At 39.8% G+C, this 26,114-nt stretch overlaps 1 protein-coding gene across 1 annotated transcript in view; it reads right to left on the bottom strand.

Annotated features, from left to right (window-relative positions):
- ADAM12 (ADAM metallopeptidase domain 12) overlaps positions 1–26,114 on the bottom strand; it is a 159,407-nt gene that overhangs the window by 59,047 nt on the left and 74,246 nt on the right. The window contains 3 exon segments of the mRNA XM_032224824.1: positions 3,885–4,080; positions 5,032–5,121; positions 12,979–13,156. Of these exon segments, the coding sequence (XP_032080715.1) occupies positions 3,885–4,080; positions 5,032–5,121; positions 12,979–13,156 (464 nt within the window).

Genomic DNA, 26,114 nt, shown 5'->3' with positions numbered 1-26,114 from the left:
TTGAAAAGTTTCATTCTAATTTAAAGGCAGAGATTGCAAGAAAAAAAGTAGAAATTTTCTTATGTAACACAGATTCTTGTCTTTGAATTCAGTCTGTGAAATATTTCTTTAACATGGGATTCTTTATAGCCCTATAAAACTTCCTTTCTACTATGATATTTTATTGGAATACATTATAATGTTAATTTTTTAAAAAAAAATAGATATAATGTTATGGTATCCAACAATTTGAAACATTTTTAAATCATGAGAACAACTGTAAAAATGTAGTAGAAATTTTTGGAGCATAATGGACATTTTGAAATTACTGTATGTCTTTAATTGGATAATTAATTGATAGCAGTGTTCCAATATCCAATAGGCTCACACAGAGAAGAGGGGGAGGGGTCGTCAACCTAGTCTCCAAAGCACCTGAATGCAAGACAAGAAGCAATGGGTGGAAACTAATCAAGGAGAGAAGCAAACTAGAACTAAGGACGAATTTCCTGACCGTTCGAACACTCAATCAATGGAGCAACTTTGCCTCCAGAAGTTGTGAATGTTCCAACACTGTAAGATTTTAAGAAGGGATTGGACAACAGTTTGTCTGAAATGGTAAAGGGTTTCTTGCCTGAAGAGGGGCTTGGAGTAGAAGACCTCCAAGATCACTTCCAACTCTGTTATTCTAGATGAAAAAAAGATTTCTCAGATAATTTAACAATCTGCTACATGGGACTTCTCCTCACAAGTTATTTTTTTCTACTTCCTCTGTTTTTGCTTAACAGCTAACAAAACTGCTGGGAGTTTGAAAGAAGAAACCACCAGATTTCCATGTGTTTTTCAGCAAACGCCAGCACAGCATTTCTAGCTCATTAATTCTAGCTCAGTGTTCTGGTAGCTGTAGCTGACTTTTTGGTTTACTTTTATTTATACTAAGCCGGTGGAAAGATCTGAATTCGAAGGATAAATTACAATTTGGATTATATAAAGCAGTGTTTCTCAACCTTGGCAACTTGAAGATGTCCGGACTTCAACTCCCAGAATTCCCCAGCCAGCGAATGCTTGCTGGGGGATTCTGGGAGTTGAAGTCCAGACATCTTCAAGTTGCTAAGGTTGAGAAACACTGGTATAAAGGGTAGGTCTGTTACCTGTCTATAATCCCTTATGCCAAATGTATATTTTCTTGGGGATCATACATTTGTTGCAAAAGCAGCTTTAATGGAACCCAAAATGAGCTGTGTATGTGGCCCCCATGTGCTCTGAATCACATTTTGCCCTTCCAAATTTTGCCAGATCCAAATTTCTGCAGAACCTTAATTTGAGCTTTACCTGTCCTCTAGTAAAAATACGATACAGCAAAGCAGTATTCCCCATCATCATTAGCAACTGATAAAAAATGCATTTGAGTGAATGCTTTAGGAACTGAAGGTAAATTATAGAGTGAAGTTGATTGAAAAGAAGAAATTACTTAATACTTGGAGACTTTCTTCTCACCTTCTCTCGGAAGAATTCTTGAAATTCAAGTAACATCACATTATTTGAATTAAGTTTCTTAATTCATCACCTATTTGCTTTTTTAGGGCCTCGCTACTCTCAGTCATTATTTTGCAGTCTAAGTGTCCCACTTGACACTACTCTGTTGTCAAAAGCAATGACCACAGAGAAAGGGTTCACCGACAAATGTGCGCTCAACAAAAGCACGCCGACAAAACCGCGGGGAGAAAACCACAAGTTCGAAATCGCAGCGACAAATGAGCGCAGAAGCGCGCCGACAACAGCGCGCCGACAGAAGCGTGTTCTAAACTTAACGCTAAAGGTAACCCTAAACTTAACCCTAAACCTAACCCTAAATCTAACCCTAAACCTAACCCTAAACCTAAACCTAACCCTGAACCTGAACCTAACCCTAGCCCTAGCCCTAGCCCTAACCCTTACCCTAACCCTTACCTTAACCGTAATCGCGCTTCTGTTGGCACTCTTTTGTCAGCGCGCCTTTCTGGGTGCGCTGTTGACGTCGCAGTTTTATCACCATGGTTTTGTCGGCACGCTGTTTTCGGGCGTGCATTTGTCGGGTCACACAGAGAAAGAAACATACTGTGGCAAACGATTGAAATGTTGGGAAAGGGATGGTGCAGAACTACAACAACAAAAAGTTTGGAGTAGATGGATATGCGGTTTTCTAATGCACTTCCTCTGTTCTTGATTCAGTTTATTTTACCAGTGCGAGCCTGATAATGGTCGAAGTCACTTCTCGGACTGATGGAAGTACATTTTGTGGCACCCTTTCATCCTAATTCATCTTCAACCATGACTTATGTTTTCAGTGTTAATGCGGTGCACTTACAGAGTGGCTCACATCCCAGAAATCTCTAAGTGCTTAAGCAAACATAATAGTAATTACTTCTAAGATGAAGGCAAGTATTTGCATTTTACAGTTAAGTAACTTCAAGCAAAGCAAATTAACCTTTATTCAGGAAAGGATGCAGCTCTTCTCACGTAGTACAAGTAAGGACAATGACGGTCACTGGGCATCTCCATGTAATGTTTAACTATGCGCATAGGTCTGAAGTGAGACCTAGGGCTATGACCTAGCAAGAAAAATCCTGGCTCATTTTGGCAAATGTTAGATGTTGACACATATGAGCTGTAACTGATGTTTCTGAAAGCCTTTGATAAAGCACCCAGCCTTCTCCAGCCTAGAGGCTGTCATTTAATATGTTGGAAGCACAGCTCCATGCTGGTTAGAAGCTAGGTACCCCAAACATAGCTGGAAGCAAGAGACAGTCAAAGAATGATGTGGTAACAACCACTTCCCAGAAAACTTTAAGCTTAATAGGTTAATAAGGCAAAGAGGTTTGCATATATTATGTGGAGGAGAGGTAGGGGAAGAAGAAAGAGGTAAGGAGAGGTGGGTGGAAGGGAGAGATGGAGAAGGAAGGGAGGGAGGAAGAGAGAGAAAGAGAAGGAGAGAGGGTAGGAAGGAGAAGAAAGAGGGTAGGAGTAGGGGAGAGGTAAGGGAAGGAAGAAGGGGAAGGAGAGGAGGAAGGAAGGAAGTAGAGAAGGAAGGGAGGGAGAAAAGAAAGAGAAAACAAGGTGGTGTCATAAACAAAGCACTCCAAACTATACCTTACAACCTTTTAAATGGAATAATAATAATATAAGAATGGCAAAGAAAAAGAATAACTATGTGAATGTATACCTATAACTGTATGTAAGAGAATAAATGACAGTAAAAATATAAAGCACAATATAGGTAAATAATATTTGGCCATAAGTAGCTAAGTATAAATAAATAAAGAATTGTACATAAAAATGGATAACGAACAAGGAGATTATGAACGCAAGATAGAAATGTATAGAAGGGAAAACACTAACTGCAAAGAAACCGATTCGGAACTGTGGTATGATATACGATGGAACTTATTGTTCCTATGTTGTTTTTAAGTCATGTGTTCGTTTCTGTTGATGTGCTTATGTGTTTAAAACAAAAATTAATACATAAAAATAAAAAATAAAATTCTATTCTTTGATTACACCATTCACCAGCTTACTTGCATCAACAGGAATATATCACTGACTATCAGTTTGAGGAAAGGATTGGCATCTGGTGATGAAATGCATCGGGAAAGATTTATTCTGAGGTTATGAATTCTGAGAGGTAACAAATCCTTACACGCCTCCTCCAAATGTCAATGCTAATTTGTTTGTGTGAATAAATATCTAGATCAGTGTTTCTCAACCTTGGCAACTTGAAGATGTCTGGACTTCAACTCCCAGAATTCCCCAGCCAGCGAATGCTGGCTGGGGAATTCTGGGAGTTGAAGTCCGGACATCTTCAAGTTGCCAAGGTTGAGAAACACTGATCTAGAGAGAGAGAGAGAAAAAAAAAACAAACCAATGCTCACCTGGTCCCCAGAGGGTGATGCACTGCTGTTCATGAGTCTGGCACATCCCGTTATAGCAGTACCCGTCGATCCCATAGCATGAGTGCCCATCATGCAGGTAAACATTGGCTGGGCAATGAGGATTGCTTCCAGTACAGAATTCAGGAAGATCACAGGAATTGCTGGTATCCCTGCATAAAATCCCCGCTGGCCTCAGCTGTTGGGAAAAAAGAAGGGGCTGCAGTTTCAAAGGAGAAAACGTATTATATTGTGGCTTTTATTGCCACAGGCTAACGTTGTCTTTCTCTCTTCCTAAGATTCTGTACCAGGCATCTATTAAACGCAGCATGAGAGGCGAAAGAGCACTTTATATGCCTCTCATTGATATACTGCAGAATTGTTTATGGCTCACTTTCAAAGGCCTACCTTCATTCCTCATTAAAATGCAAGCACAGCGCTTTGATGTTCTGCATCACACAGAAGCACACATCTTAAACCTCAAAGAACTCTGCCGTGGTAGGCATACACATACAGGGCTCCCATCTATTAATACTAGCAGCAAAGGATATAAAAAAATACGCACTGTCTTATGGGAGAAGATATGCTGGCCTCTTTCTTAAAAAAACATATTCTTATCAATATTTTTTTGTGTGTGCATCATTACAAGACAGGAACACAAAGAATTATATTGAAAACATCCCCTTGAATATCTGAACCCCACATAAACATTACCGTTGTGACTCAGCAGATGTCTGCTGTGAGTCTTTTCGGGATACAAGATTCATTATGCAGCTGGGGCTTGTTAGGGGCAGGTTTGGAGATAAAAGGATGCTGCCACACCCTAGTCGCAGGAGTCAACGTTCCTTTGTGCATACAACATTGCTTGATACACTTGGATAAGTGCTTTGGTGTTTCATGTAACCCTGATTCAAGGATACACTGGAGAAGTGCATTGCGTTGTAAGAGTTTTTGTTTAGTATTCTGTTATCTCCTTAGAGACTCTATTTATGTTATTTTTGGGCTCAAAGCCAGTCTGAGTCGAGAACTGATAAAGAAAGTTCCTTTTAAGTTTATTCGTCTTGCTGTTTGTTAAGAGCCGTGAAGCAGGGACAGAACACATTACTATGAAATCCTGCCCATACCAAATGAAGAATGATCAAATATTCACCTTGCAATCTTCACAGCAAAGTCCATGTGCACACACTGCTCCTGGCCTTAAAGTACAGGTTGTCGCATTACAGCATTGGTTCGTACATTCCTGAAGGGGGAAAAAAACCCAATCATCCTATAGGGTTGTGTCAAACAATCAAGTTTGTATACCGACAGACTCAACATACAGGATGACTTGATTCTCAAGGGAGAATTAAAAAAAGTTCAGGCTAAGTATTGGAGTATTTGTGAAGTCCACAGATTTCAGGAGTGCCCTTACCCCAATCTGACTTTTTCTTTCCTTAAATGTCCTACCGATGATATCCTACCAAAGAGACCCAGTTACAAGTCCATCTTTAGCCATGGTTAACTTTGGGCTAACTTTCTCTCTCAGCTCTAGAGCTCACAATGGATCAAATCAGAGGTGGGTTCCTACCAGTTCGAACCTATTCGGTAGAATCAGTTCATCAAATCTACCAAACCGGTTAGAAGAGGTTCCACCAGTGGACCCGGAAAGCAGGCCACACCTACAGAAGAGGTTCCAAAAATTTTTGAAACCCACCACTGGTCCTTGGATATGATTATTCTACACTATCATGCTCATATTTATAAAACTCAGTGCCTCTGTGAAAGGTAAGGATGACTACTGCGTTTGTGGTGCGATCAGAACATTGCGTGTGTTGAAGTTGTTTTAACGCAAACCAAAGATGCCTTTTGAAAAACAAGTTTACATCATATTCTTATGCATGCCAGGGCTGTGTGTGAGGTAATTTAAGGTGGTTCTGACAAGTGTCGTCGGCATCTTCATATCTGGTCACATGGGCAGCAAGCCACTCCCATCCAGTTACATGGGCGGCAAGCCACTCCCACAATGGAGGCCACACCCACAGAGTAGGTTCGAACAATTTTTGAAACCCACCACTGGATCAAATGCTAGGTACATCCCCTTGAGTTTCTATATGACACTCAGTTCTCCATCCAATGATAAAAAAGCACTCCTAACGTATCTTTATTTAAGTTTTTAAGAAATAATAGCATGAACAAACATTGGAAATGCTTGATGGTGTTGGTATAATCCCTTTATTGTGGGAAATTCACTGCATCACTAATTTTATGAACCAGCACATGTTATTGAGACTATCCAAGCAGTTCCTGCTATTTCTGCAACAATAACTCTTATTTGGCAAGGGGTCACAATCATACAAAGGGCAAAGAATCAATAAAAGCCAATAAATGGAGATGTTATTTCTATACACATCCCACCGTATTATGAACAGATTGCAATATTCGCTACTTTCATAAGAGCCATTTAAAAGTATGAACCAAGGCAATATCTCTCCCAGCCTTCGATAGCTCTATAAAGCCATCAATAACTAAACTTTATAAGGCTGAGATTATTCAACAAACTCTTGTTCTTTGGCAACTGGTCTACTAACTTTATTTCCTATAATTCTTTTAATATTTCTAAACAGTTATTATGGAGCTGTTATGCTTTTGTTTTTTAAAGGAGTTAAGGATACATGCATGCATGTATGTATGTATATATTCCACTTCAACTAAACAATTAAACTTCAAGTAATTGAAGCTACAACTATTAGTATCTTCCTAAGTTTTTTCTCTCTCAGTGAGAACTACTGGTAGATCTTCTCTTCTAGAACTTTAGCACTATTTGTGCTCTCCCTGAATTGCTTCCAATTTATCTTGTATTGATCAGAAGTAGCATAGTATATAAATGTGATATAATCTCTAGACTGAGAAGAGTCATATTATTGGTTCAAGTGTCTTGGAAATGATGCTGTTGTTAATGCAATTTGAAAGCAATAGCAGTAGACTTATATACCGCTTCATAGGGCTTTCAGCCCTCTCTAAGCGGTTTACAGAGAGTCAGCATATTGCCCCCAACAATCTGGGTCCTCATTTTACCCACCTCGGAAGGATGGAAGGCTGAGTCAACCCTGAGCCGGTGAGATTTGAACCGCTGAACTGCTAATCTAGCAGTAGCCTGCAGTGCTGCATTTAACCACTGCGCCACCTTGGCTCTTAAAGGACATTAACCTTTCTTGCCCGGTAACATATTGTTAGGTTAGTAATCTGTTTTAACCTTTAGGTTCTCCTCAGAGGTGGGTTCCTACCAGTTCGCACCTATTCGGTAGAACCGGTTCGTCAAATCTACCGAACCGCTTAGAAGAGGTTCCACCAGTGGACCCGGAAAACAGGCCACACCTACAGAAGAGGTTCCGAAATTTTTTGAAACCCACCACTGGTCCTTGGATATGATTATTCTACATCATCATATGCTCATATTTATAAAACTCAGTGCCTCTGTGAAAGGTAAGGATGACTACTGCGTTTGTAGTGCAATCAGAACATTGCGTGTGTTGAAGTTGTTTTAACGCAAACCAAAGATGCCTTTTAAGAAACAAGTTTACATCATATTCTTATGCATGCTAGTGCTGTGTGTGAGGTAATTTAAGGTGGTTCTGACAAGTGTCATCGACATCTTCATATCCGGGCACATGGGCGGCAAGCCACTCCCACAAAGGAGGCCACACCCACAGAGTACGTTCAAACAATTTTTGAAACCCACCACTGGTTCGGTTCAACATGCTAATGAAGCCTACGTTGAAATTAACAAAAATCCCAATTGTTGTGTTGAAAAATATATCACATTTTACTCAAATAAACCATATTATGGTTCAATGTATTGATTTGGATAACATAACATAGTGTATAATGATTAATTCTTGCAACACACCAAACAAAAATTACCCAAATCCATTTTAGTCTAATCTAACATGTTGTGTGGTATTCCTCTGCAGTGCTTTGTATTCAAAAGGGGGAAAAGTGTTTTGGAGTTCGAAAGGCTCTTATGGAGCATCATGTTAGCAAAAGGCGTTTTGAATTATAGGTTTTTGCCAATTAATACATTAATGAAGGGTTAATTCAAAAGAAAGCTAAATAATGGATGTGGCTATAGTAATTGAAAAAGGGATGCGGTGGCTCAGTGGCTAAGATGCTCAGCTTGTCAATCAGAAGGTCAGCAGTTTGGCGGTTCGAATCCCTAGTGCCGCGTAACGGAGTGAGCTCCTGTTACTTGTCCCAGCTCCCAGTTCGAAAGCACATAAAAATGCAAGTAGAAAAATAGGGACCACCTTTGGTGGGAAGGTAACAGCGTTCCGTGCGCCTTTGGCATTTAATCATGCCGGCTACATGACCACGGAGAAGTCTTCGGACAGTGCTGGCTCTTTGGCTTTGAAACGGAGATGAACACCCCCCCCCCTAGAATCGGGAACGACTAGCACATTTGTGTGAGGGGAACCTTTACCTTTACCTATAGTAATTGACTTGAGAATGAATTTATCACTAATATGAAATTACTTCAATAGAATAGTTCTGTTCATCTGATGATTTGGCCTTAGCTGTACATTCTGTCTACTGTAGATATATAGTTTTAAGTCTTAGATCTGAATCTAATGAAGGATAGGTTGAAAATATAATCTGCACTTCTGGCTAACAAATACATTAACGATCTGCGCAGCACAATTTAATCATGGTACTTCTCCCTACACATAAGACCATAAATATTTTGTTGCCTGTAGATTAAACCTATAAGAACTCTCAGAAAAAAAATGGATTTGTTTCCAAGGTTAAAGTCAGAAGGAAGTGAGTTAAATTGATGATCCCTGAACATCAGGTCCCTGAGGACCTCACCAAAATAGCTATAGATAAAACTACGCTTCAACTTTTAACTCCATCTGACTGAACAAATAAGAAATCTCTGATACTGAAATCATAACATAAAATAGAAACTAGGTCAGAAGTAGGAAAAGAAGTTATTACTTTTATTATATTTTGCAGACCTTAAGAGAAAGAAGAAGATATTGAAAGAGCCGAGGTGGCGCAGTGGTTAAATGCAGCACTGCAGGCTACTTCAGCTGACTGCAGTTCTGCAGTTCGGCTGTTCAAATCTCACCGGCTCAGGGTTGACTCAGCCTTCCATCCTTCCGAGGTGGGTAAAATGAGGACCCGGATTGTTGTTGGGGGCAATATGCTGACTCTGTAAACTGCTTAGAGGGGGCTGAAAGCCCTATGAAGTGGTATATAAGTCTAACTGCTATTGCTATTGCTAGATATGGCTAACTGATCCTGTTGCGGATGCTTAAAAGAGTAGGAACAGAAGAACATTTGAAAAGTCTTTTATTTGGAATGAAGAGCAAATACGTTCAACATTTTCAATGGATATAGGTGTAGGAAAAGATTGATTATTCCAGTAGCCTTTTCAGATGGCGTGTTGTTGTTCAAATCAACACACTTGAATGAATTATGCAACAAAGGAGATATTGGTGAAATAAAGTAAATAGTACTGAAAAACTGAATATTTCCTATCCCTTTTAAAACTTGAAATCAAGAGATTAACACTGACTATTTAATTTGTTGTTGTTGTTAGTTGCGAAGTCATGTCCGACCCATCGCGACCCCATGGACAACATTCTTCCAAGTCTTCCTGTCTTCCACCATCCTTGGAATCCATTTAAGCTCATGCCTACTGCTTCGGTGACTCCATCCAACCACCTCATTCTCTGTTGTCCCCTTCTTTTTTGCCCTCAATCGTTCCCAGCATGAGGCTCTTCTCCAGGGAGTCCTTCCTTCTCATTTGGTGGCCAAAGTATTTGAGTTTCCTCTTCAAGATCTGGCCTTCTAAAGAGCAGTCAGGGTTGATCTCCTCTAGGAGATCTAACTGACCGGTTTGATCACCTTGCAGTCCAAGGGACCTGGGTTTCAAAAAAAAATTCGAACCTACTCTGTAGGTGTGGCCTCCTTTGTGGGAGTGGCTTGCTGGCCATGTGACCTGGTGGGAGTGGCTTGCCGGCCATGTGTTTTCTTTCTCTCTGTCTCTCTCTCTTTCCTTCCTTTTGTTTCTCTGTCCCTTTGTCCTTTTTTTCTTTCATGTCTCTCTTACTTTTTCTTTCTTTCTTTCTTTCTTTCTTTCTTTCTTTCTTTCTTTCTTTCTTTCTTTCTTCCTTCCTTCCTTCCTTCCTTCCTTTCTTTCTCTTTCTCTTTCTCTTTCTCTCTCTGTGTGAGTCTGTGTGTGTGTGTGTGTGTGTGTGTCAGTGGTGGGTTTCAAAAAATTTTGGAACCTCTTCTGTAGGTGTGGCCTGCTTTCCGGGTCCACTGGTGGAACCTCTTCTAACTGGTTCGGTAGATTTGACGAACCGGTTCTACCGAATAGGTGTGAACTGGTAGGAACCCACCTCTGGTCCCTTCTCATCCTTTTTCTCCACCCATTATTCAGCTGCCGGTTATGCCCCTATTAGTCTGTTCCCTAGGTCAGGGGTCTTCAACCTTGGCAACTTTTAAGACTTGTGGACTTCAATTCCCAGAATTCTGTTGCCAAGGTTGGAGACCCCTGCCCTTGGCAGCATCTCTCCCCATCCCCATTATATTCCTATATACAATTACATCTCTTTGGGGCAGCAGTCAATTTTAATCGGTCAGGTCCACTCCCCTCCTTTCTCATCTGTAAGTAATTTTACCAACTCAAGATTTGTAGGTTTCCTGATCAGCTTTTCAGTCCACCCCCTCACAGTGACCCAGCTTTGAAGAAATAGCTTACTAAGTTCCCCAGATACCTTTCTTTTTGTTTTGTTCTTTTGAAATATATTTGATCTCCATCAGCAAAACATGCCTCCTAGAATTGCTTAACGATTAATAAAATTAGTTTTGCGTGCATGTTTTGGAAGAACCTGCAAAGAGGATTCAAGGATTTGAATTCTAGCAATGTGTAGATCCTAGGTTAAATTACTGAAATAATGTAACTTCGATTAATGTAATAGATTTGTCACACTTTGGTTTTGTGACAATATTATTATTATTTATTTAAAAAGTATTAATAAGATGGAGACAAGAAACGAGAAAGATCTGAGTTTAGCATGAATTTGAAAGCATCAGGCAGGAGATGTCTTCTTCAAGAAATGAGTGAGCTGTCAGGAAATCTTTATGACTTCAATCAACTTAATAAACTATATTGAAAGCTAAAGTGATTTCTTGCTATTTCAGTGCCTCTCAATTTATTATGTATTAGGGGGAAAACCCCAAAACAAATCCATCATCTTCTGATATAGTTGGTTTTGATTTGCTAAACAATTCCCCCAACTCCCAAGTAGGGTGGGAATGGATGTTAAGTTGTAAATTAAACAGAGGGATCTTATCCAGCGTGCTAACAACTCTGTACTGAAGAGAAGAGTCATAAATCAGAAGATTTGGGGAAATGGTTTTGTGCAGCCATAGAAAATAAAAACAGGGTATTAGCAAAAGAGCCATCTGTTCCAAGCCTGCAACTAAATAGCCTTTGCATAATATAGCTCAGGGAACATTCTTCTGCATAATGGATCATCCATTCTTTATGTCAATGTTTCTCACTTCAACAATTTTAATACGTGTGGACTTCAACTCCCAGAATTCCCCAGCCACCATGGAAATTCTGGGAGTTGAATTCTGCATGTTTGCTGTGAGTTGCTGACGCTGGAAAAAAATGCCATTTTAGGTAAGGTTAACTTTGTAGAATATCATGGTCTTGGATATGGGCTCTAGGTCGGGGAAAGACCACCCACAGGCACTTAGAAAGAATAGTAGGACAATTTTATTTAGACATTTGAGTATTGCTATGGATAATATGAAGAAACTAGATGAAAATGTGGTGGGATATTCCAAAATGAACTTTGTCTTTTTCTTTTTTTTGGCATCCTCCAGGTGTTTTTTTTTGTTACAGGTGTTTTAACATTTATCATTCTTATACATTTATTATTTCATTTAATAGGTTATAATATACTGTTTGGGTTGCTTTATTTACCATCCCTTCCTCCTGTTGTAACACCACCTTATTTTCCCTTTCTTTTCTCCCTCCCTTCTCTACTTTCTTCCTTCCTCCTCTCCTTTCCCTTCCTTCTTCCTGTACCTTTCTCCTACTCCTGCTCTTCATCTTCCCCTTCCTACCCTCCCTCCTCCTCTTTCTCTCCCTTCCATCCTCCTCTCCTTACCTCTTTCTTTTCACCCTCTCTCCCTTCTCTACTTTCTTCCTTCCTCCTCTCCTTCCCTTTCCTTCTTCCCTTACCTCTCCTTTGCTCCTGCTCTTCCTCTTTCCCTTCCTACCCTCTCTCCTTCCTTTTCTCTCCCATCTTCCTTTCCTTTCCCTTTCCTTTCTCCCTCCCTCCCTTCTCTACTTTCCTCCTTCCTCCTCTCCTTTCCCTTCCTTCTTCCTGTACCTTTCTCCTACTCCTACTCTTCCTCTTACCCTTCCTACCCTCTTTCCTTCCTTTTCTCTCCCTTCCATCCTCCTCTCCTTACCTCTTTCTTTTCTCCCTCTCTCCCTTCTCTACTTTCTTCCTTCCTCCTCTCCTTTCCCTTCCTTCTTCCTGTACCTTTCTCCTACTCCTACTCTTCCTCTTACCCTTCCTACCCTCTTTCCTTCCTTTTCTCTCCCTTCCATCTTCCTTTCCTTTCCCTTTCCTTTCTCCCTCCCTCCCTTCTCTACTTTCTTCCTTCCTCCTCTCCTTTCCCTTCCTTCTTCCTGTACCTTTCTCCTACTCCCGCTCTTCCTCTTCCCCTCTCTACCCTCTCTCATCCTCCTTTCCATCCTCCTCTCCTTACCTCTTTCTTTTTCACCCTCTCTCCTTTCTCTACTTCCTTCCTTCCTCCTCTCCTTCCCCTTCCTTCTTCCCTTACCTCTCCTTTACTCCTGCTCTTCCTCTTTCCCTTCCTACCCTCTCTCCTTCCTTTTCTCTCCCTTCCGTCCTCCTTTTCTTTCCCTTTCCCTTTCTCCCTCCCTCCCTTCTCTTTCCTCCTTCCTCCTCTCCTTCCCCTTCCTTCTTCCTGTACCTTTCTCCTACTCCTGCTCTTCCTCTTCCCCTTTCTTCCCTCTCTCCTCCTAACTTTGTCTTTCTTTTAAAACAAAGAGTGTTACTCCTACCTCAGGTTCACCACAGTCACATTCTTCTCTCTCTTCTACATAGCCATTCCCACATTTGGGGCCACCAAATGATTCCTTAACCTCTGGAAGGTTGAAGAGACACATCCCCATGCCCTTCTTCAAGCTGATTTCCAAGTCCTCCTTGCTGCAGCTGCTGAACATCATAGGAAATGGATAGCTAGGGGGAAAAAAATAGGAGAAAGGCTTGTTACTATAATGGAATTTAGGTGAAAGAAGACGCCTTAACATGCTGCTTTGTTATTGCTATTCTAAATTATACAGCATCATAATACACTATAATCAACAAGGCAATAAGTGTTGCTGCTATTAGGGATTATATGCAAGCATATTGACAATGGCTGATGTTAATGCTTCTTCCACAGTACATACTTTGTGTACATTAATGATTATTATAAACACACAAAGCTGTCTTAAGAGAAACAGACTGCTTAAAATTAACCACAGTATATTTTATATATCTTTTAGTAAAATAAACATGTTTGGAATGACTAATCCTCACTACTGTTATCTCCAAGCCCTCCATATCAAGGCAGATTTTACAAAGTGGGTAGTTTGGGGGAAAAGAAGGTGTAGGAAATGGGATGCAACAGATTAAAATCTGTAGGAAGGTGAAATTGGCATTACAGGTAGTCCTCACTTACAACTGGTTCAGAGGTGGGTTCCTACCAGTTCGCACCTATTTGGTAGAACCGGTTCGTCAAATCTACCGAACCGGTTAGAAGAGGTTCCACCAGTGGACCCGGAAAGCAGGACACACCTACAGAACAGGTTCCAAAATTTTTTGAAACCCACTACTGGTGGGTGTGTAATGTCCCGCAGTTATCTAAGCATTAATAATAATCTAGTAATATTTCCTTATACATTTTAGGGACCTTTCCTTACATAATTGGTGTTTTCTTTCATACTTTTGGATTTCTAATTTCTGTTTCTGTTAGTTGGCAATTGATAAAACCAATCCCACGTGGAAAAGTATTCAAAGCCTTCCTGATTTTAATTATCAATTTATTTATTCCTGCACATTGTAATATTTATTCATTTACATATCTCTGTTTTTCCACTGTTGTGCAAACACAATTCCAGCAGCTGCTAACATGTGTAAAATTAAATATATATTATACTCCCTTTCAAATAGCCAACAAAATATTTCTGGTTTTAATTCCATATCTTGCTTTACGATTGCTTCTAACCACTAACTTCTGAATAGCTACTTGGACCTAAGTACTAATTCATAATTTCATATCCGGTCACATGGGCAGCAAGCCACTCCCATCCGGTCACATGGGCAGCAAGCCACTCCCATCCAGTCACATGGGTGGCAAGCCACTCCCACAGAGGCCACACCCACAGAGTAGGTTCCAACAATTTTTGAGACCCACCACTGAACTGGTTGCTTGACAAGTTTGAAATTATGACGGCCATGGAAAGGATGATTTAAGCACTCCCAACCATCATAAAACAGCGCTGCCCCCAATCATGTGACCACATTTCAAGTATTGATAACCAGCTCACTTTATAACAATTTGCAGCATCCTGGGGTCACACGGCCATGATTTTGATGATCTTTTGGCATTTCCCAGCAAAAAATGGCAAAAAAAATGGCTATGCTGGATTTACTTAACAAAGACGTGATTCACTAAACAACGGTTCCCCGACAAATGTGCGCTCGACAAAAGCGTGCCTGACAAAACTGTGGCGACAAAACCGTGAGTTCTAAATCACGCTGAGGAATGAGCGCAGAAGCGCGCCGACAACAGCGCGCCGACCGAAGCGCTCTCTAAACCTAAACCTAACCCTAACCCTAACCCTAACCCTAACTCTAACCCTAAACCTAACCCTAACCCTAAAACTAACCCTAAACCTAAAACTAACCCTAAACCTAACCCTGAACCTAACCCTTACCTTAATTTAAATTGCGCTTCTGTCGGCGCACTGTTGTCAGCGCGTTGATGACGTCGTGGTTTTTGCGATGCTGTTTCGGTGACGCGCTTTTGTCGTGTGCCCTTTTGTCGGGTCACGCTAAACAACCACATGGCTCACTTAACAAGACTTGATTTACTATCATCATAAAAACAGCTGTAAAATTTCAGGTTACAGTGGTGGCACTTTTAATGCCTGCCTTGACTTATGACCAAAATTCCAGGCTCAATTCTGGTCATAAATTGAAGATGCCTTATAATACTCTTATAGCAAACAATAGATCAAGTGTTTGTGATGCTTTTGCTACTGAATATATATGAAGGATACTCCTATGTGTTTTTAACATAAGGAGTTTCTGTGAAGTTTCTACTCTGCATTTTGATGCTCTTGTATGCTTTCTTCGGTTTTCCATTGGACGTTTGCCATTCTGTTAATTGTGAGTGGGGCTCAAAAACCTTTCTATTCAGTTTAATGCCAGCTGTAACTGGAAGGTAGCAAGGACATCATGCCACTGCTATGGACACTGAAAGAATGCCAAAACACACATACTAGCTCTTCTGGGACATTTCTTGTGATTACATTAGCTTGAATCGCAACCATCTGGTGAATAAAACGCAAACTGCCTTATTTTCTAAGCTCTGGAACCAATTTGATTGTCCTTCTGCATTCAACCAGCAGCTTCACGCTATAGCTGGATAGGGAGTCAGCCAGCTCAATATTCACTGGAGTTTGTTCCCAAAATGTCTTACATCAATCCTCTACTATTAAAGCTGGGATGAAGCCTTAAATAGACAAATAAGGGAATAAACAGAGAATCTGCATAATTGAACGAGGAAGTGTAATGATGATAATTTATAACTGTGAAAGAGTGTGTTTCTAACTCATCAGATAAGGTAGTCTTATTAAGTGAATTAAAGAAAAAAATCATCCCTCTTTCTGCTTACAGGTAAGAAATTCAAAAGCTATTTCATCTCAGTCTCAGAGACACATTTTTTCAGAGTGAAAAGGAAGTGAAACAATTAAATGTGCATCGCATTTCTTTCTGCATTCGGAAACCAGTTTCCATTCAGATGGAAAATGTAGCCTTCTAGTTGCTGTCCCTGTAAATTTAAGAATCATATCATCTTGGTATCAGTTTCAGTAATGTTCAGTAAGTTTTGTTTTGGCCTATTGTGTTGGTACTGATACCCAGCTGGTAGCCAATCAGAACTGGGATTGGAAGACAATACTATAGGCTCAAATCATGACAAATGCAATGGTGTGGTTTTTTTAAAAGCATTTCATAGAAAAACAAAGATACACCAGACTACAACCCTTTGGTTTATCAGTAACTCCATGAAATGACAATGGACAGACCTTCTGGAGCCACCTGAGAGCTGAGTGGCACTTTCCCAGGACTTTAAGTCTACTTTGAAGTTCTTGGTATTTGGTGTATTTTGCCAGCCTTTATACTTTTCACAAGAGAGTAAACAATAGCAATAGCAATAGCAGTTAGACTTATATACCGCTTCATAGGGCTTTCAGCCCTCTCTAAGCGGTTTACAGAGTCAGCATATCGCCCCCAACAACAATCCGGGTCCTCATTTCACCCACCTCGGAAGGATGGAAGGCTGAGTTAACCTTGAGCCGGTGTGATTAGAACCGCTGAACTGGAGATAACAGTCAGCTGAAGTGGCCTGCAGTACTGCACCCTAACCACTGCGCCACCTCGGCATTGGTGATAGCTTGGTGGTGCACCTAATCCATGACTTGGTTACAACTAAACTAATTGACCTGCTTCCAAATATAGTTTAATTAATGCATTGTCTCCAGCACGCACCATGGGAAGATGGCCTAATGACATATCTTATCAATAACTTAAGAAACCAGACAATGCTTGGTCAAAGGTATTGACACCATGAGACATTGTTTCTAGGATGGGGCTACCTGTTTTCCCATCTATGGTGTGTGTGTGTGTGTGTGTGTGTGTGTAACACTACTGAGCTAATGTCCTTCTCTTTCTCTTAATTGTTGTAAGTAGCAATGCAGATAAAAGATTTGAAGTGAGAGCAATTGCATACAAGTTGTAAGAACCTTGAAGCAAAAGTGATTACTTTCAAATTGCAGTAGATTGTTAAGTAACGTTTTTCTTAGCATGGGTAGTGTGGAAGAGTTCACAATGCAATGGTGTAATTTGCAAAGTTTGCTAAATACCACTAATTGACAGCCTGGGGAATTGCACCTTACATGTATATATAAAATTGAGTACATCACCAAGCCTCCACACTCATTTTTTCCCCCTGCAGTGACTCAAAACCGAATTCAAAGTGCTGTTTTTAACCAATAAAAATGTTAAATGGTTTTTAAACAAGGACATCAAAAAGATTACTACTTCACTTATGACTTTGCTTACTCATTCTAGTAATCATTGGAGACCCTGTCATACATCTTACAACACCAGGCGTCTCCAAATCCTTCTATCATGGTGGAAACATGAAACAGTGCCTTCATTTAACCTGCCTCATACCTAGTAGACTTTTGACTGAAAAATTGTTTGACCCCTCTTACCTTCCAGAATCATCTAGCACAATTTCTACCTTTTAGAAACGAAGCGTGAGGTAAAATACAACGTCTTTATTAACAGGCAACTGCAACGAACAAGTTCAGAACACGGACAGCGCGCGGGCCACCTGACAGCTGTCAGGCAGCTGGCCAATCGGTGGTGAGTGATCAGGAGCCTGTGGCTCTGGGCCCGCTGTCGGCTGCATCGAAAAAACGCAACACCCCTTCCCCCCAGACAGCGCATGCGTAGTCCTTCAGGTATGCTGGTCTTCTGCGCACATGTTGTGAACGTCGGACAGAGGGAGTGTCCGTCGTCAGAGATGATGATGTCTGGGATGCCATGGGTGGTGAAGAGGGATGGCGGCCAATGATTTTCCCGCCAGCCGGCAGGCACGCCCAGGTCAATCAGGAGCCTGTGGCTCTGGCCCCACCTGTCGGCTGCGTCGGAAAAATGCAACACTACCTATTTTATTTCAGGGTCCTTCTCCCACCATTTGTTTGAAGCTAGGAATTAGGAAACTGTGAACAGAAAGTAGTCCTGTTTTAGGCATGAAAACTAGCTGGGTGACTTTGGGGCAATCACTCTCTCGCAACCCATGACATTCTTGAGTGACAGTCAATTCCTGTCATAACCAACACTTAATTGATCGGGAGGGGTGGGGGGTGGGGGAGAAAGCAGACCCTGCACTGTGGGACAACACCAGGAAAAGAAAATGTCAAGGGGAGAAGTAGGGAAGAGAAAGATTATGTAAGTTTCTGTCTGCCAGCACAGCCAGTAAAAGCCAGTGTTTGATCCTGCTGCTTGAGCTTTAAAGATTTAACACTTCTTTTTTTTTAATGGGAAGCAGATCTGCGTTTCTTTTTAATGAGCTTCATTTAAAAATAAAAATAAAACATACCACATCTGATCCTCTTTCTCTACAGGTCATTTTTAAGATTGGCACTATTACTTTTAATTCTTTTAAAGATTTTCCATAGTGTGCAAATGCTGGGTTTGAAAGTTACAGGAATAGCAAAATAAAACAAATCCAACAGTAACAACAAAGAGTTTAAGCAATTGCGATTTATAAGAAAAAAGACAGTAAATATTTCCGTAATTAACATTTAATATTTATGACCATTTTTCTGGGCAAAGATTTCAAGGGCCTCTCAATGGAATAGCAGATGCTTTGGTCTATGCTGGTCGCCACAGAGTGTCACTATTAACCAATGCTATTCTTCAGCCTTCAAAGGACCTTCAAGCTGTTTCCTATTGTGAAGTAGTGGAACCATTAAATTTCTGGATTTTCCTCTTCTTGACACTCATTCCCTCATTTATAATCAGTGGCATATTCACTATTTACCAAAGAAAGCAGAAAGCCACTGAAATTTTTTTGCTGGAAAAACAAAATCCCGAGGTAAACAAGAGATGAGCATGAGAAATCTGACACAGAAAGAGTATGAATGAATCTTCTATAAATGAAGAAAGGGTGGCTTTATTTCCGTTCAAGCATCTGAACTAAACTGGAGGCAATAAATTAGTGATACAAATAAAGAAAGATTTAGAAAATTGGAAAAAAATTCACTTTATCACTCATGGGACGTATAGCGACAATTAAAATGAATATTTTACCAAGAATCTTACTCCTGTTGCAAGAAGCACCTATTAATCCGGGTAAAAAATTCTTTCAAGAATTAAACAAAATAACTGCTAGGTTGATTTGGCAGGGAAGAAAAGCGAGGATTAAGCTAAAGTCAATTCAAGACAGCAAGGAGAGGGGAGGTTTAGCATTACCAAATTGGGATTTATACGCATCAGCAGTAACAATAACATGGGTGAAGGATTGGATAGAGCTAAAGAATAAAAGAATTTTGACCTTAGAAGGCCACGATTTGCAAGCAGGCTGGCATACATTCCTATAGGATGGTAAAAATAAAGCGACAAATACTTTCAAAGTCATTTAATCAGAAGAGCGTTATTGCAAAAATGGCTCAAAATCAAAAAAAATCCACTATGTGAAAATCCCGAATTGGCTATCACCAACAGAAAGGACGACTCAACCAAATTTTACAGATTTGAACAAAATGCTAAGATCCAGAGACTTAATTGATAGACAGGGAAATTTAAAAACAATTGAAGAATTGGCAGATCAGAATATGAAAGTTGACTGGCTAACTTACCTCCAAATCAAAACTAAATACAATAATATGACATCGAAATAGAACCACACAAATTGGATAAAATTATTCAAAGCTCAGATAGAAAGATAATAGGGAGAATATATAAATTTCTCCTGAAGTATAAAATGGAAGAGGAAATTGTGAAAGAACAAACGATAAAATGGGCACAGAACTTTGGCTATAATATTGAATTAGACAAATGGGAAAAATTTTGGGGAGCAAACTTAAAAATGACACTACAAGGAAAACCAGTACAAAATGTTTTGCAGGTGGCCCCTGGCACCAACAAGGTTAGCTAAAAGCTTAACAAATACCTCCCCAAAATGTTGGAAATGCGAATCAATACATGGAACATATTACCATTTATGGTGGACCTGTGAGGAGGCTAAATTTTTTTGGAAAAGGGTCAAAAATTGGCTGGAGGCAATAACAGGGGTTAAAATAGAATGGAAATCTGAAATTTTTTTATTAGGAATAATGTCTGCGAAATACAAAAAAAGAAATCCAGTATTTACTACTACATATAATTACGGCGGCAAGGATTGCCTTTGCCCAGAAATGGAAAAACAAATTAATTCCAAGCGAAAATGAAATAATAAGAAAGGTTATGGATTGTGCTGAAATGGACAAACTAACTAAAGAAATCCAGGGAAAAGAAGAATCAGAATTCTACCAGATATGGGATAAATGGTATAGGTGGATGGAGAATCAATGAAGGAATATAACAAAACTCAAAAAATAATTCTTATGAGTAAAATAAGAGGGTTAAGAATGGTGAAATCCAAATGAAATACAATAGAAGGGGAAATAATATAAGCTGAGTGGTATCGATTGATAATTGCTATTAGAAAGAACAGGAAGCTCCTGTTCGTATTGTATTGTGTAAATGTGGTCTAGGTCTAAGTTTTGTGTGTGTGTATTTTACATGTTTGTTAATAAATTTGAAAAAAATAAATAAACTGGAGGCAATAATAAGCTTCATAGTCTCACCTGATGCAGAAAGAGGAAGATGTCACAATTAACCTTGGATAAGGTGGAACACACTATTGAGCATCAAGCTGCTTAACAAAGATGAATATTCAGCTCTAAGGCGAGAGTGAAATAAGAAGCAGTTCTGACATTATCAGGATTAACATCAGAAGAAGCATTTAGACAAGCCTGCTTAGATATAAGCCTAGACAAAGAAATGAAATCTATCTGAAGCATAAAGAGAAGGGTATGAGGAATGGGTCTTTAGCCACTGTTTTTGCTAAATGCTTCTAATTTGCCAGTCTGGAGGAACAACATTTTACATTTGTAGAGAGAGAGACAAAATGGACCTTACCACTAAGCCTTGTCACCAATTCTTTAGACCTGTCTTTGACAATCAGGTGCTCTTCAAATATATTTGACTTCAGTTCTTAGAATTCACATGACATACTTTCGGCCAAACCAACTGAGAATTCTGCAGATGGGATTCCAACATCACAATGAAAGCTACCTGATATATTTTACATTTTTTCTAATTGGATGTTGTATCTTGGATACATCAAAAATTGCACACATTTTGGGGGCAATGCAACATAGCTGGTGGCGCAGTGATTAAATGCAGCACTGCAGGCTACTTCAGCTGACTGCAGTTCAGCAATTCGGCTGTTCAAATCTCACCGGCTCAGGGTTGACTCAGCCTTCCATCCTTCCGAGGTGGGTAAAATGAGGACCCGGATTGTTGTTGGGGGAAATATGCTGACTCTGTAAACCGCTTAGAGAGGGCTGAAAGCCTTATGAAGCGGTATATAAGTCTAACTGCTGTTGCTATTGCTATATTGCATTTTATATCCCAAATTTCCTCTGAGAATCTAAGGCAATGCAATGAGGACAGCACTCTTGTGGATACAACACTCTTGTGAGGTGGGCTGAACACGACTGACTGTGATACATACAATTAGAAGTTCACCAGTACCAGTCTGCCCATGTTGGAATCAGTAATAAATCAATCCTTGAGCTGAGGGTGGACGTATGCCTTCGTTCTGCAAAAAGGCAGAAAAAGTCCTTGATGGGAGAATTCACTGGGTTGCAGGGCGGCTCACACCTTCCACCCCCAGATTTATGTTCTGGGGGGGGGGTTGAATGGAGCACTACCCAAACACAGCTTTCTCACCTCTTTTCTTATGCCCGGAGAAGAGGTAATCAAACTGTCAAACAGTTGATGGATACTGTTTAGATAGCTTAACACAGCCAAAGTTCCAGAGCTGTTAAAAACAACAACTCCTCTCAGACCACGCCCAACCGGAAGTTCTAAGTAGTAATCTTTTTGATGTCCTTGTTTAAAAACTTTTTGACATTTTTATTGGTTAATCATGTGGCTATTTCAATCAGATTTCAAATGACACATTACTCTTTATATTATTAAAGGTTTTCCAATAATCCCTTTCAGAATGCACCTTGTCAAAGTAATGTGAACCTGGATTAAAACGTCCACACTAATGATTGAGCATATATTTCATATGTGCCTTAACCTTATAGCAATAGCAATAGCAGTTAGACTTATATACCGCTTCATAGGGCTTTCAGCCCTCTCTAAGCGGTTTACAGAGTCAGCATATTGCCCCCAACAACAATCCGGGTCCTCATTTCACCCACCTCGAAGGATGGAAGGCTGAGTCAACCTTGAGCCGGTGAGATTAGAACCGCTGAACAGTCAGCTGAAATGGCCTGCAGTACTGCACCCTAACCACTGCGCCACCTCGGCTCTATATGAATAGATATTTGATATCTATTATAGAGAACTTATCATTTTATGTTGTGAGGTCATCTACGGCAGAAAACGAAATGAGGAGATATTAAATACTTTTCAGATTTTTTTGTATGGAGGGGAGGGGAGTGAAGAATGCAGAGTTGATGGGTAATAAGAAATAAAGTATGGAAATTGAGACTATTATAATTAATAGTCGATTTGAAGTTGGCAGTCAGCCTTGATAAAACCAATAGGGCTAGACAGTCTTTGCAAAAAGTTCCCATGTTATCTAGATATTGATGTTCTTCTGTGAATGACAGTAATCTCTACAAGTGTACAGAATCCCAGCTGCATATTTTGGCATACTGTTGTTGGCTACTATAGGACCCCATGCTGATTTATTTTGCGTTAGAAGGGAGAGCAAATGAAGATGAATTTTAGAATATATCTTGTTCCAAATACAATTTAACCAAAATGATCAAGGGCTGGAGCAATTGTCCTATTATGAAAAGATTTCATGCTTTGTACTCATTAGCTTATTATATTTTTAAAGGAGCAGAGAAAACAGCAATAAGATAGAAATATACGTACAGTTATGTCACATTTAGAGATTGTGTAGGGGGAAAGACTTTGATGTATTAGAATCTTGGGTCATCCCATAAGGCAAAATGACAGGTGAGTCAGCACAGATAAAAGGAAGTGTAGTTAACCTATGGAATCCCCTAGCAAAAGATGTAGTGATGATAACTAACCATGACAGTTTTATAAAGGGTTTCAAAATTCATGGAGGATAACACTGCCTACTTCATTGCTAGTTGTGACACCTATCTCACCTCCAGGGATGAGAAAGATATTAAATTGGTCTCTTGATGTCTTTGCTGCAGACATGACTAGGAGAGTATTCATGTTCACCTTGAAGGCTTCCTTCGGCATTTGGCTGGTGACGGCAGCAACAGAAACTTGGACTTGAAGGTTCTTCTGGCATTAATTTTCCCAAATTATGCATTGATCCAGTTTTTACATCCAAATCAAACTGTAACATTTATGAGCAAGGCTCATTGAACAGTATCAGGTATGTTTGAGTTTTCTGAGCTATCCAGATCTATTCTACTATGTTGATAAATGGGGAAAACATGATGTTCATATAATTGTGTTTCACTATTACATCCTCTTGCAGAATGCAATTTGTCAAAATAATTTGAATGTGGAAGATTAGGGTGCAAATTATACTCAGCCATGAAACTCACCCGATGGCTTTGGGCATGTCATTATTTCATAGCCTAATTCACTTCGGAGAGTAAATTATAGTTCCATCTAGGCAGCTCTGAACTGCTTGGAGAAAAAATGCATAATATTCATACCTTCGTTGTAGAGACCATGAATGGCATGTCCAATTATGTTTCTCCCTCATATTTACACATCTGTAGTTCTCATTTTTTTTTATTTTAGAACACACAGACTCAGATTTAAACTTTCAATATATTTGTTGATAAATACAAAGCAACCTGCCCTTTATAACCCCCCCCCCCCAGATCAGCTCATGAAAGTGAAAGAAATAATGTGGGACATATATGGATTATATTTTCTGCAAAGATAAGTTTAACAAATTACACTCAGCGGTAGTCAGTGACAGTGCTGGCTGAGGCTGCTGGGAACTGTAGTTCAATATATCCGAGGAGCCAATTTGTAGAAGGCTGGCCAACAATGTCAACTGTATTAGAATAGGATGGATTGGTCTCTGCATATATTTAAAAATTATATCACCATTAGATGTAGATTAAAACCTAAAACAAATTCAAAGAATGAATAGCATCAAATTTTAAGAATTTTTCCATTGCTTCTCTCTCCCAAGCCCAAAAAGTGAAAATTTATCTATGATAAAAAAAAAAGTCATTGAAATTCAATTATTTGTATTCCTCTCTCTTTGCTACTGGGTGAAGGAGGGCTTTCATTTTTCACCTGGGCAAAGACTTTGGTGCCCTTGTAGGGAGAAAGGATGTGAATCATCCAGAGTTTAACTGAGTTTCTTCTTACTCGCCTCTAATGTACGACCTGTTCCCAAGAGCTCAAAATGCATTTATGTTGTCAATAAATAAAGTGGATATCAGCCTAACTTTCTTAATAAGGCTGTTGTGAGGATAGATTGAGGGAGATGGTGTGGGGGGGGGGGCGCTATGTTTACTGAAGAAAGATTGGATATTGATGCAATGAATAAATAATTGAGACAATTTAATTTTGAATGGAAAAGTCTTTCAACCCTGTTTGACAATAATAGAGCTGAAGGACACAAAGTTGTTATTAAACACCTTTTCGGTTTCCATGGTCATTTTCTTATTTTTTTTTCAATTCTCTCCTCTTTCACTTAAATAAAATTATCTTCATTTGCTTCTTCATTATCTACCAGCCAGGCTTCTTTTGGGGAGGTAAAGTAATTTTGGGTTTGTTCTTTCTTTTTTTTATTCTTTCTAATCCTTTGAAAGGAATTATGTATAGAGATTTGAGATACTGTCTCTCTGTCTCTCTGTCTGTGTCAGCCTCTGCTTTGCTGCTGCTTCGGCTGCCATTGAAACGGGGAGGGGGGGCATGGTATTTGGGAGGGGACTACTAATTGTGCTGGAGGAAGATTCTGGAGTTTCTGCCGCCTGTCTTACTGCGCATGCGGAGGAGGTTTCCCGCCAAGGCCAACGGCACCAACATTCCATCTTGGTGATGCCTTTCGAAGTTATCTCGCACCTGACACTTGGGAGAATTATGATTGGACTGTGACTGGGATGCCAAGGGGTGGGGAATGCGTTATTCTATATATCAATTGCTTTCGCACCTAAATAATCAGTCTTCACTTTGCTACGCTTCTGATCATTTATAATTAGTAAAAGTACACTTGATTTCTATCAATGGAGTCTTGTGGTTTTCTTTCCTGATTATCCAATGAAGGAGTGCTGACAGTCTGTCTGTCTGCCCGTCAGCACAAGAAGTCTCCAAAAATCAAACACCACAGGATCAAAATGAGTAGAGAAACGACCAAAAAGAAAATATTGAGTTTGCAAAGGGCTGAAGAAATCTTCAGGCAGAGGGAAATTCAGCATTCTCTACAGGCCACAGTTTGAAATGCTACTGATTGCCCATTTTAAGTCCTCTGTCCACCTTCTTATGTGTGTCAGAGCAAAGTATAGGAAATCTGTGCTGTGCTTCTCAAAGGTATGACACGGGGAGAGAACAGAAATAGACACCCAGAATGAGAAACATTTTTTTTATGATATACTTTTTTTATTTTCCATTTTCATAACATATAATCACATGTATACTATTACATAGCCAATATCCTATTGTATTAAGTAGTAATTACATCAGTTCCTCTTGCCATCAACACCCAGAAAGATAAAAACCCATTATTAGCTCTTCTGCTCTCCATACACCTCTTTCTTCTACCTACCTCCTTTCTTCCCTCCATCATCCTTTCCTACTCTACTTCCCCTTTCTTTCTCCTTCTCCTCTCTCTTCATTCCACTTCTCCTTATCCTCCTCATCTTCCCCCCTTCCCCTCTCTCCTATCCATCTCTTCCCATCTTTCTTCTCTCCTTTCCCACTCTTCTTCTCATTCACTTGGTGTATTTCAGCTTCTGAGCAAACTCCATTCTATGTTGATGGTATTTATGCTTCCATGTCAATATACTTAACATATCTTAGTTTTAAAGAAAAAATAACAGAAGACAGTATACATGTGCAATCATATTACATAAAATCTAACACCCCTCGTCAAGCCTAATATTCATCCCTCCCT

The sequence above is a fragment of the Thamnophis elegans genome, chromosome 10 (genome assembly GCF_009769535.1).
Source record: "Thamnophis elegans isolate rThaEle1 chromosome 10, rThaEle1.pri, whole genome shotgun sequence".
Lineage (NCBI taxonomy): Eukaryota > Metazoa > Chordata > Lepidosauria > Squamata > Colubridae > Thamnophis > Thamnophis elegans.
The sequence above is the reverse complement of the archived record's forward strand: the minus strand, read 5'-3'. Positions and strand labels throughout refer to the sequence as shown.